The sequence below is a fragment of the Suillus fuscotomentosus genome (genome assembly GCF_016647785.1).
Source record: "Suillus fuscotomentosus strain FC203 chromosome Unknown F5891scaffold_9, whole genome shotgun sequence".
Classification (NCBI taxonomy): Eukaryota; Fungi; Basidiomycota; class Agaricomycetes; order Boletales; family Suillaceae; genus Suillus; species Suillus fuscotomentosus.
In genome coordinates this window covers 1,236,749-1,248,765 of record NW_024539521.1, presented here as the reverse complement: position 1 = coordinate 1,248,765, position 12,017 = coordinate 1,236,749, and the positions used below count along the sequence as shown (strand labels likewise).

General features: G+C 48.1%; 6 protein-coding genes across 6 annotated transcripts; 4 read left to right on the top strand and 2 right to left on the bottom strand.

Moving 5' to 3' along the window:
• Positions 1-156: 156 nt before the first annotated feature.
• On the bottom strand, positions 157-1,162 carry F5891DRAFT_1184302 (uncharacterized protein; the record flags this gene model as incomplete). Its single annotated transcript, XM_041366415.1, has 3 exons — positions 157-443; positions 500-911; positions 962-1,162. The coding sequence occupies 3 exons, from the start codon at positions 1,160-1,162 to the stop codon at positions 157-159; spliced, it is 900 nt and encodes a 299-aa protein (XP_041230455.1).
• Positions 1,163-1,571: 409 nt separating this feature from the next.
• On the top strand, positions 1,572-3,868 carry F5891DRAFT_977025 (NPL4 family-domain-containing protein; the record flags this gene model as incomplete). The annotated part of the gene is made up of 7 exons (XM_041376661.1): positions 1,572-1,574; positions 1,622-1,702; positions 1,757-1,875; positions 1,925-3,110; positions 3,170-3,421; positions 3,473-3,599; positions 3,654-3,868. 7 exons carry the CDS (start codon positions 1,572-1,574, stop codon positions 3,866-3,868), a joined length of 1,983 nt encoding a protein of 660 aa, XP_041230454.1.
• Positions 3,869-4,013: 145 nt separating this feature from the next.
• Positions 4,014-5,933, bottom strand: F5891DRAFT_761885 (uncharacterized protein). Its single transcript, XM_041373164.1, has 6 exons — positions 5,867-5,933; positions 5,725-5,814; positions 5,333-5,650; positions 4,479-5,277; positions 4,350-4,427; positions 4,014-4,291 (listed from the first exon to the last, which is right to left on the bottom strand). The coding sequence occupies exons 1-6, from the start codon at positions 5,874-5,876 to the stop codon at positions 4,159-4,161; spliced, it is 1,428 nt and encodes a 475-aa protein (XP_041230453.1). The 5' UTR covers positions 5,877-5,933; the 3' UTR covers positions 4,014-4,158.
• Positions 5,934-6,833: 900 nt separating this feature from the next.
• F5891DRAFT_944929 (Yippee/Mis18) lies at positions 6,834-7,345 on the top strand (the record flags this gene model as incomplete). Its single annotated transcript, XM_041374594.1, has 4 exons — positions 6,834-6,932; positions 6,993-7,036; positions 7,091-7,199; positions 7,265-7,345. The coding sequence occupies 4 exons, from the start codon at positions 6,834-6,836 to the stop codon at positions 7,343-7,345; spliced, it is 333 nt and encodes a 110-aa protein (XP_041230452.1).
• A 1,535-nt stretch (positions 7,346-8,880) lies between these two features.
• F5891DRAFT_761761 (uncharacterized protein) lies at positions 8,881-9,622 on the top strand. The gene is made up of 2 exons (XM_041373163.1): positions 8,881-9,111; positions 9,166-9,622. Exons 1-2 carry the CDS (start codon positions 9,108-9,110, stop codon positions 9,495-9,497), a joined length of 336 nt encoding a protein of 111 aa, XP_041230451.1. The 5' UTR covers positions 8,881-9,107; the 3' UTR covers positions 9,498-9,622.
• A 124-nt stretch (positions 9,623-9,746) lies between these two features.
• On the top strand, positions 9,747-11,370 carry F5891DRAFT_977021 (uncharacterized protein; the record flags this gene model as incomplete). The annotated part of the gene is made up of 8 exons (XM_041376660.1): positions 9,747-9,857; positions 10,043-10,103; positions 10,165-10,207; positions 10,293-10,384; positions 10,538-10,688; positions 10,745-10,849; positions 10,900-11,051; positions 11,108-11,370. The coding sequence occupies 8 exons, from the start codon at positions 9,747-9,749 to the stop codon at positions 11,368-11,370; spliced, it is 978 nt and encodes a 325-aa protein (XP_041230450.1).
• Positions 11,371-12,017: the final 647 nt, after the last annotated feature.

The window sequence follows — 12,017 nt, the reverse complement described above, 5'->3', positions numbered from 1 at the left end:
CTACAAAGTTCTGGCTGCTGCGCTGAACTTATCAGAGATGGGGCTGCCAAACACACCCAGAAAAAAAGCATCTCCATGACATCTATGATCTTGAATATAAGTCTCTCACACATACATGACATAGCGTAAACGGCTCAACCTCCACCACGCGTTGTTTTATTTCCCTTCGCGTGTCTCGTGACCTTCTTCCTCGTCGCTGCTAGGATCACCGTCATGACCGCCGCCCTGTGCGGACGAAGTACTGGCTTGTTGTGAATTCCTGGATTGTGAGCCACCAGAAGCGCCCCTCCTTCTGCTTTTTAATAGCACAATTTCCTTCAACCAGCTATTCTCTCGTCGCAGCTCCGATGCCTCTCGCTCCAACTCCTCCGTCCTGCCGGTCAGGTCGGTAACACTTCGCTCAAGGTTGAGCGTCTTCTGCTTCTTTTTGATCCGAAATCTGGCTAATGGAAGATCCGTATTCAGACTCACGTGTCTGTAGTTCGAGATAACCACGAACCTGAAGCTGAAGTATTTCGTCTGCGCTTATCTTCAGCAATGGCAGAAGCTTCGTCTGCATTATCACTTGCATCTGGAGAAGCCGATGATGCAATCGCTGGAGTCTCATTAATTGCACTGTGGAAACCTGAATGTGGGGTCATCATAGTGGGGGGAAAGTGTGAAAGAGATCCTGTAGACGACATCGCGAGGGGTAGATTGTGGTGCATGGCTTGGTATGGCACATCGGAAAAATTTGAGGATGTAGAAGGACCTGCCGGGAATTGTCCTTGAGGGTATGGTAACGATTGGTTATGTGCTGTTTGTGGTGGGGGTGGTACAGCTCCTTGCATTGAAAGTAATGCATGTATAAGGTAGTTGTATGCCTCAGGAGGAACATGAGGCGGTGCAGCACCGCGAAAGTGTTGTCCTGTCTTTAAAAACTGTCAGGAGTCTGATTCGGTTAGTAAATCTTGTCAAGTACCCCTGTATTGTCGGCGGAATTGTTGACTGGATTTGATGTATGATCGCCACTGTTGGAAGATGCTTCCCTCTGTTTACGCGAGTCATCCATGTCACCTTGAAACACGATGTTTTCCCAATTGGCCAGCTCTGCTTGTATGGATTCGAATCTGAGTGAATCAAGTTGTTCGTAGGTGATAGAACTGTCCTGAGAATGTGGCATGATGAGAAGAAAGGTCGCCTGAATCATAAGTACCCATTGTTTCCAGACCCAAATCTACCACGAAGCGAGTCGCAATCCCTTCTCATTATTGCGACACTCCTTAGGAGAAGTCAACCGAGTGGTATTATTACGTAAGGAAGGGAAGTCTGCTTAGCGCTAGCGCTCATCGCTGGATGAGACTGATACCAGTCTACCAACGGGAAAAATCTGACCTTGATCAGTACTATGTTGGCCCCACAGCTGCACTCCAGCCAAGCTTAAGGTGAAGTGCATCAGTTCTTCAAGGTGCTGAGGAAAGACCTACGTAGAGCTTAGTCAGCGATGGATATCTTGAAGATGTTCAAGTGCTGTACTGCATTACGCGTTCCTCCTACAAGACATCCTACCTCACTTGAATTAGGGAAGTAACATGGTCAGTATTAAGCTCTCCATATACCGCAGGATCTCACTACCGTGTAGTTGTTGCGAGTCAGGTCGAAAGATGGAAATTTCCGGTTCGAACTTCCCTCAACCGCAGATATTTCAGTGCTTGTGAACAAGGTCAGCGATATCAACCGCTCTTGAGCTTACACATCTTACACCTTCGAATTTCAGATCTTAGAGACGACGGTGGATGCCGATCCTGTGTCTCTTACGGTCTCGGACCAACCCAGAGGCAATGAAACCCTAGTGTCCACTCTGAAAGGGCGAAATCTGCAAACCCTTGGGCTGAAGTGAGTAAACGCTTGTATTTTCTGTATCTTGCGGAATTAAACAGGACAGGCATGGGGATATGATATTTGTGGGATATGCTACCAAAGTCTCACAAGCTCCCGCAACACTAATGTCCATCGATGCGCCAAGCTCAACGCGAGTGCAGTCAAATCTATGGGAAACTGTACAAGAAGACGTGGTCGACATATATTGGCGCTCGAAAAACGGCAAAATTCCACGAGATCGCGACGCGCGTTTCTGCAAACATGGCGCCAACGGGATGTGTGACTATTGCATGCCACTTGAGCCATACGATGCTGCGTATCAGGCCGAACATAGCATAAAGCACCTGTCGTATCACGCGTATCTTCACAAGATATCGCCAAAGACATCATCCGCTGCCGCCACTGCTATTCCTCCCCTGTCTCCATTATCGTACAAGGTTAAAAATCCTTGTCCCAGTGGCGGGCACCCGCCTTGGCCAGCCGGAATATGTACGGGGTGTCAACCTTCTGCAATCACGCTCCAGTCTCAGCCTTTCCGTATGGTCGATCACCTGGAGATCGCTTCACCGGATATTATAGAACGTTTTCTCAAAGCATGGAGATCTACAGGGTTGCAAAGGTTTGGCTGGCTTATTGGACGCTACGAGCCGTATGAAAAGGCGCCCATGGGCATCAAAGCTGTAGTTGAAGCTCTATATGAGCCGCCTCAAGAAGGTGAACTCGACGGATTGACTCTTGGTATTCCATGGGAGGATGAGCCTCGCATTCGAGAGTTAGCCAAAATGTCTTCAGCTCCACTAACCATCGTCGGCTACATTTTCACGGACTTGGATCCAGATCCAGAAGATAGGACTAAAAGCATATATAAACGCCACCCTCATTCCTTCTTTGTGTCCTCCCTAGAGGCCATCTTTGCTGCCACTATACAGAAGTCCAACCCTACTCCTTCGCGCTCATGTTCTAGTGGAGCATTCGGATCACGGATGGTTACCGCTATTCTTACTGCCACGGAGGATGGAAAAGTGGACATATCCGCATATCAAGTCTCCGAGCAAGCGTGTGCAATGGTAGACGCCGATATGATCGAAGCTAGCGTGGAACCTGGAATTGTCCGCATCAAAGAGGAAGACCGCAGTCAGGATGCGGCACGTTACGTGCCCGACGTATTTTTCAGGTATAAGAATGAATACAACCTCGAAGTCAAGAAGACTGCCAAACCCTGCTTCCCGGTCGAATACCTGCTCGTTAACGTGAGGCTCAGTAAATGGATGAGGTATTTATATAACTGAGCATGCTTCACTTCATACAGGTCACGCATGGTTTCCCCCAGAATCCATCACCGCTGTTCCGCTCGAACCAGTTTGCTATCGAGAACCGCCCAGGACTTGAAGACCAACGCATAGAAAATGTTCTCAAGACCTTGGCCAGACTTGGCGCCCCTCAGTTGTCAGATAGTCCCACTACATCAACGAGCGATGCGTCTAAACGTCTGGAGCTCGCCAAATGGCTCAGCGATTGGCATTTACTTGCATTCCTCGAGACCACGCAACTTGTATCGAAGGTATGGCATGAACCGTGTTAGTCCAAAAAACAATTTCCTGACACCTTGAAGGTCGACATGAAAGTTCTCGTCAGCACAGTGACTTCACCATCATTGTTGGGGGATCCTTCGGTACTGAATGCACTTTTCAAGACCGAAAGCTGGCAGACACTGATGACATTTACGCGGGAGAGTGCTCGTAAGTGCGGTTGTCTATCACTGGATGCCGTTTCTCATGTGCATATATTACCAGCATCATTGCCATCTACACCTGCACCTGGTCCGTCATCGTCACATATCGACGAAGACATTCCTCAAGATGTATTCGATCAAATCGCTGCCGAAGAAGCTACCCGAAGGGAAGGTTTTAGTGGAGTAGGTTCGGATGTCAAGATTTGTCCACATTGCACATTTGAGAACCCCGAGGGAGAGACAGATTGCGAGGTGTGCGGATTGCCTTTGGGCTAATAGTTGACTAGGGAACGAAACTACTGTGAAGGAAAGAGAGAAGTTGTACATCACTAGATTGCACAACTGTAACATCAGGAATAATGAACAGGAGAGATGAAGAAAAGTTAATTTTGCAGTGTCTCACGATTGTTGAGATCCGAAAAAGTTGTAGAAACGAAAAAGTCCATGAGTGAGATGCCGGTCCGGGATCGCATTAGTGAGGTATCGTAATGAAAAGAATAGTATTCAATGAAGATCCCAAATCCACGATAGCAAGGGTCCAGAAGTCACCACGCAGGGGAGGCTCTTCATGCAAACACCCACCATCCAGCGAACACAAGACCAACGAGTACACCAACTGCACGAAGAACCAAGACTACGAGCAAAGCCTTGCGAACCGCAGCGTAGAATGTATTCAGTGCCGTGCCCGACCAGTTCACCCTGAAAATTGTTTCATTAAAATTAAAATATACCAGATTCCAATGGAAACGTCAAGTACCGTCGGACATTGGAGCCTCCATCGCGTACACTGGCTTCCCACCCACGTACAACTTCGCGATAACGCTTTCCAAAGACCCTGAAGGAATATCACTTAGTTGCCCATGACCAATATTAAAAGTAGACATACCAAATCCAGAAGTTGACATCCGGATAAGAGAAACGAGGGAAAACACTTGCTAGGCTGGGTGCGACAGCATCAATGCGCATTCCTTCACCCCCTACAGGGTGGAAAGGGAGGTGCAGACTAGGCAAGGCAACTTTGTGCAGATCTTGAGATGTGGGCTGTTTATTGAGACCGGCAGGAGAGGGAAGCGAAGTGGGTGGTATCATAGTCGCCATCAAGTCGAGCGTCATGCCAAGGGAAAGACCCCACAACTTGAGTTGGTGCCGTGACTTATTTCGGTTCTTCCCAGAAAGTGGCTTCGTAGCTGTAAATCCTTTTTCGAGCTTGTCCTGCGTCAGTGGGGGATACGATCTGCTATTTTGGAGTGCTGCAGGGCTACCTGTGGATGAGCCTGATATCGCGTCGGACTCCGGAAGATCGAGTAATATGGCAGGGAACTGCATGCTGCCTATGAGAACTCTAACTAATATTTTCAAGATAGCAGCGCGTCGAGGCGTCAGCCTGGACGCAGCATCCACAGTCACGCTGGACCATCTGCTCTTTGCGTTCATCTTGTCACCTATATGTCCTGGTAAAACTGCACTAGCAAGAGTCGCAAGCGGCACCCAGTGGATGGTGGTCCCGTCCGTTGGGTCGGTGGGGAGAGGATTTGGAGTGAGCTGCAGGAAGACGAAAGGAGACAGAATCATGAGGAGTCGCTTCCCCAACGATGTAGTGATCTCTCTGTCATCGAGTTGACCTATACAAAGAAAGTCACGCTCTGCAAGGTCCAAGCCAATCTCCTCCCATGTTTGACGCATGGCTACCATGAGGTCAGGAGTGAGATAAAGTCAAGAAAGTAGATGAAACGCATATACCTGTATAGAGACCTCCTTCATCTCCTTCTTCAGTACGTCCGCCGGGAAAAGCAACGTGAGCTCCAGCCTTGCCGCTGCTTTTCCAAGTCCCATCGCCAGTGAAGTTCTGGAATGCAGATGCACGCCCTGGAACTGCATCAGAGGGACCCGCACCATCGCGTCTCAAAAGAAGAAATTCTGGGCACGCGAGAGGGTCCTTGACCCAATCTAACTCGAAGAATTGATTTAAAGTGGGTAGAGGAGTGTCAGCCGCCACCGGTATAGTGTTGGGGGGAGGTACGACACGGATAATGATAGCAACAGCGGCCCGACGAGGCTCTGTGGGATACAAATTCGTGACAGGTCAGAAGATACAGAATACAGAATTCCAAGAGAAAGATCGTACGACTCACGAGTTGCTGGCGAAGCGATTACTCGGGGAGGCGTTGTGCGGATTCGGTGAAGAGCACACGACAACAAACGCACCACTGAGTCCGGTTTTTCTGTGATAGTTTGGGTGTGAGTAATGAGCATTATTTAATTACAAGACCATACCCTGTGCCATTTCGTTACAATACTTTACAGGTCCTCCACAAAACTAGTAAACACTAGGAGGTCCGAGTCAAAACACTTCAAACACTCATGATGCCAAAAAAGGACATCCGCCACTCCGTACGCCGAGACACCTGCCACCCTGTTCCAAGGAGAAGCGCTCATGCACATGAGTTACATACTGCACTGACTTAGATCTAGGCAGACTATATTATTATCCGAATTGGAAAAGCTCTTCAAGAAAGTTCTATTTGCCACAGGATAACATCATGTAGATCGCAGATGGAGATAATTCTGCTACAGATCGCACAGGCAATTCAAGCCAATAATAATCCTCAGCGACTCCTCGCGACATTGAGGATCATGGGGACAAGACCGTAGCTGCTCGTGCCACGTTACAAGCTGCGTAGGATGCCCGATGGTAGCCCGAGCTAAATATTGTGCTATACCAAGACATAATGAACTTGGCGTTAATGCGTAGATAGAGACCTACAGTGTCTCCACGAGTCATAATCAATCGATAACGGCCGTGCACCGCTCCAGTCTCCAAGTGGTTTGAATAGAACCCGGTATCACATCTGATCGATGATCTGTAAGGCCTTGGCAGAGCCTTGGCCTAGTTGTCATAGGCCGTTGTTGCATGCGAACAGGCTGCAAGCTGAGCCGCGAAGAGAAAAATGGAAAAGGTCAACTAGATCGGTTAGTATCCAACTTGAAGGGGCCGGAGCAAGGTGGGAAACGTATCAGCTAAGATTCAGCTTAATTAGGTGTGTGACGGGGACGTACTATAGGTCTATGTCAACTCACCACTTCCGACTCTTTCCTGCTCTTTCTTGTTACTTACATTCACACGTCCCTAGTATAAAGGATAGTGTTTCCTATAAGTTTCCGCTATTCAAGCGATCTTCGCCTCCAGTTTCATTCAAGTTAATAATCGCTCTTTCGCTCCTAAGCTAGAACACCAGGCGAAATGGGGATGAAGTACCGTCGTTATCTGGCTGGCGAGCGCATCTATGGCTGCTCCAAGTGCAAGACCCATCTTGCAACAATCCACTCTATGATTTCACGAGTGCGTCACCACTCTCATCCTTCGTCTCCAGGTCTAGCGTGTTGATGCGGGCTTTGTCAGGCTTTCAACGGCCAACATGGCCGCGCATATCTCTTCGATGGAGTGTGAGCTCTGAGTTCGTACTAACATCGACGCTCATCTCACCGTCCCGATTCCAGTGTTAATGTCATAGAAGGCGAACCAAATGACCGCCAAATGACCACAGGCAACCATACTGTTCGGGATATTTATTGCGTCAAATGTGCCACCGTCCTCGGCTGGAAATATGTACGTCGTGACATCTAGACATTTCATTGCATAGTCCACCTCATATCTTTCTTTTCTCGTTCAAGGATCGTGCATACGAACAATCGCAGCAATACAAGGAGGGCAAATATATACTTGAGCGAAATCTTCTCGTCGATGTCCAGTAGCCTGAAGTGCCTCGGTCTTCCATCTACCTGGCTACCACACAACTCCAACAACACGACGCACGATTACAAGGACCCAACGGCACATCATATTTGTCGACCACTCGTTGATCGTCCTAGCACCACCACTGTAACATCATTTCCGTCTTCGAAACTCATCCAGGACTGTCAATTTGTTGCTTAAATCGTTATATACGTAGAGCAGATGCAGATGGCAGATGCAGAAGGGTTGGCGGAGGCATTCCACCATCAGTCATCATCCTGCCTCAGCCATCGCCGTTCGAATCTTCTTCTGCACGAGGCACGAACCACGCAGCTCACGCATTGTGTGCCTCCTATCGCGCCATCTTGCATCGTGCCACTATGATCCTCTTTATGATCTCCGCAGTCACACGAATCCAAGAAATGTATTCCGTGCCCTTCTGTCTCCCTCCCTCGAAACTTATTGTGTACTTACTATCTCATTGCATCCTCATTTAGTCTCCTCCTTAATCATTTTTTTTCAATGTGCTTATTTAGAAGCATGGCATATCCTATTCTCAACACACATTTCAATTCCGTATTACTCGTTATCAAGAGTCGTGTATGGAAATGTTCCAAATTATATCTCACCCTAATATCAATGCATAGATCATTATTCTGACAGGCAGTGATAGAACTAGAGCCGTTCTTTATGTGCCTCAAATCAAACCGCGCTCTAGTACCAGCGGCGTTGTACCAGGCCGACCTCGGGCATGCTAATATGTTTCCACGAAGGATGCAGTGATCGGAAGAACTTGTACTATTCTGTTCTAAGTATGAAACATTCCCCAGTGCTTTGTAAATGCGGTGCCATGAAACAATCATGGAGTTAGTGCACTGCGGTCACACGGGAACTGGGTAGCAAGTGTTTGGACAAGTGGCAGGTCAAAAGCGCGTCTGTTGTCCGACTGTGGCCTCACAGCCAGCTTGTGCCACCAATTATAGGGTAAGGGTGTAGGCCTTAGGGTTCGTACGTACGTAGCTTGGCGAATACGCGAAGCCGTGGAAGCCTCTGGAGCGATTTCACGCGGATGACGGAAGTGAAAACCCTCAGTACAGGTGCGTAATGGCTGAGTTGGGGGCACGCCATCGAGACGCCTCGTATGCTAGATCATGCTGGGAGTACGACCAGCCGCAAGTTGGTCATTACTACCGGTTTGAGCTAGTCTCTTATCACTGTGGGGAGATTGATGTCAGTAAGAGAGTAGTTTATTTTATTAAAGCGTTAGCCACTTGAGCAGACGGCGTACTAAGTGCAAGCCGCCTGTGCACATGGGGTAGATAACCGTTGGTGGAGTCTCAAGCTAGTGGACCCAAAGTTTTGGTCATGGTCAGCTAAATTTTACTATCAATGGTAGATCCGCCTGACCATGCTGCGAAAAATCGGTATTCATGATTGCAAGTACTTTGGGTTAAGCAACAGCTGAACAACATGAATAGTACAATCTGAGAGTTGTTGCTCACTTTGGGGTTGTCACGCGGTATTGGGTAATCTAAATTTAGGCAATCCCCAACATGTCGTCGCTAATAATATGGGTTGGAGTTCTCTGCATTCCATCCCCACAGGATTGCAACAAAGTATATAAATACCAGTAAACGACAGCCACGTCCGCGACGCGACGTCTCCACAATCTTTCACCAGCTAGGTTCTCCTTTCACCCTCAAGTACTCTTCCAACTTCCAGTACAAGTTCAACCGCCTGCCCTACGGTTCTCACAAATTTTCATCCGCTCTGTTCAACGTAATGCGTATGTTCAAACCTTTGACTACTATACATAGCTGTGAACTGACGTTTTTCACAGCTGCAATGACCATGTCTGCGGTACACCCTGTCCTGAGAGCATCATCTCCGATGCCATACGCTTCTTCACCCCTTGCTGCATCATCTCCGATGCCATATGTTTCTTCACCCCTTGCTGCATCGTCACTGAACGCCCCGTCTGGCTCGTCGAGAGCGTCGCCTATGCGACCATCATTCCCTCACTCTCGCCCTTTGCGACCATTCGTTTCAATATCACAAAACACCTCGTCGCGTTCTTCAAAAAAACCTGTCAAGTTCATAGAACCACCAAAGAACTCCAAGACAGTCTTTGTACTTGACTTGACCCAGGGAGAACTGAGCAGGCAGGATTGAGCCTGCGCGACGCGTGCGGTACTCTTGCACTAGACTGATGAGTGTGCCCTAGAGCCATAGATCGACCACCATTTGGCGCATTACTCCAAACCCTTTCCGACCATGTTGTATGATTGGTGGCTTCTTTTTAGTTGAGGTTTTTTTTATCTCGGTATATAACTCATTCCGACACGCGTGCAGAACTGCACACTAGCATACAATAGGTTCCTTCTACGCAATATTTCCTTTCCCCAACTTGCCTTTATCACGATGCGTGCCATTCCATGTTCCACACCTGTTCAACATTATGCGTATCATTCCACGTTCCACACATACTTCCACCTGTTCCAACTACGCATACCTTATCACAATGGGAAGTTTGTTCGTTTGTCTTATCTTTCGGGGGCGACAGTATCTCAACTGAGCCTCTTTCCCAAGTCACATTGGGCGAACTACGGCAACCTTTCAAGAAGGCATCCATATTCTTCCTGATCAGTGCTTAAGTATAATTGTCACCTGCTTTACCACGGTTGACTTTTTGACAAGCTTGGCTTAATTGCTCACAGCGCTTCAGCGAGTTTATTTTGATAGCAGTGAACAACTTTCCCCTCTTGCAATACATCACATGTGAGCTAACCCTTAATCCTCGGAAGAACCATCGCGCATTATCTGAAGAACACTGATACAGGTATCACTCCGAGGGATGCGTGGAATCTCCTGCGAAATCCAACGTATGTGCGGAAATAGAGCTTTTCTGCATCATATCAGATATCCGAGTCAGTCCGGATATTATAAACCCCCTCCCCTTTTTTTCAGACAGGGACTCGAGAATGATTCAGAATCCACTGTAGCGCAATCACTTGGTCTGGTGACGATATACCAAGTGACTACCTACTCTGGAAGCTGCGGTAAGTAGTCGGCAATATTATAGGCTTGGCGAAGCGACATCGGCAGGAGCTGACCATGACATGCTCTACCTCTGACCTACGAGCACACAATTACCAATGATTTCCCCGTCTTGCGTTGCTGACCCCATATTCATCACCCATTCCCGATCAAAGTTCGAACTGCGGCTTGCGGTGCTGCGGGACCTGGGAAAATTCAACTGCGACCTCTGAACCACGAGTACAAAGTCATTTGGCAATCATATCTGACAACTGCTAACACCATATTTGGCACCCATCAAAATCTGATAGACAGCACGGCAAGAACGTATCGGTTTTCATGATCGCCCCATCCCGTCCTGACTTATTGTTCTTGCTTTCCAGGGAAACACTATCGCCGCTCATACACCCTACCGAAGAGGAGGCGAATTCGCAAACTTTTCGACTGGATCGTTCACTTGATGGTTCTCCTTACTCAATTCTGACACCGTACGTACTCCGCAATCGGAAATCCACATGACTCATACTGAGTTGACCAGTGAGCCAATCGTTCCGAGACCGCCGTTCGTCGTAGACGTAATGAAGGGAGAACACCTGAAGGTCTGGTCGTGGCTTTGTTTCAACGTTTTCAGTTATGCAATCTTCCTATCAGATGGGGTCGCACCGTGGGCCGGGATCAATGGGCGCGCCGGTATACTGTAGCTGGATCCGAGTCTGGTCCTTTACTTACGTTCTTCATTTATGCAGGTAAGGGTATGACAACATCTTATCATGTCGAGATTCGAGAAGATATTATCTATAATCAGTTGCCGCTCGAAGAACACTATATATACCAGACGCTCGAACAAGGCACAATGTCCCTAATCAGTGAACGTCTGGACGGGTATTGGAGAGATTTGGAAACGGGCTGTCTGGACCAACCATTACGTTTCTTCCGTTCGATTCAGAGCGTACTCCATGGACACGCGCAGAAGGCGTGTCGTCATAATTCCTTCCTTCCAAAGAAGTGATCGGAAAAGGGATCCCGAAGCAACCTGTAGTCGTTTCTTCAGTTGTACCAAAATTCATATGTTTGTGCGCCAATCATTACCTTCTTTTCTTCCGACCCAAAATAATTTTCACCCTTGAATACAGACAGCGACAAAAAAACTGAAACTTAACTTTACGACAACAGTGAAAGTTTCGGAAGAGGGCGAGCCAATTGGGCAGGAGATTGGTTGGTATTGTTATTCTTACTTCCCACTTATCTCTGTTCTCGCTGGCTAAGGCACGTCTTAGTTCTGGGCACTGGCAGCTCGTGGGGTGAGGGGACAGACGAGTGAAATCCACGATCCCCGGAGCTGATTAGCGCCCACTCCTGAGTCCTGACATGTCCGAGTCCAGCCTCGTGCCGCCGGGATCAACGTCGATGTTCCAATTAGGATATTTAGCCTGATGTGAAAAGAGTTCGGCATAGGTGGAGCAGAGCTGAGCAGAATTACGATGAGTGTCGGAAATGTCGATCGACGACAAATGCTGCTGCAGTTTCAGCGTGATTATCGATTTAAAGCGGTGGCTTTATCACAGTTATCAGTCCTTCAAATTGGATGCTGTTGCAGGAAGCCACTTGAAAGAGCCCCCAGGCTGGAGCTATGCAATGCCTCAACTATCTACCGGA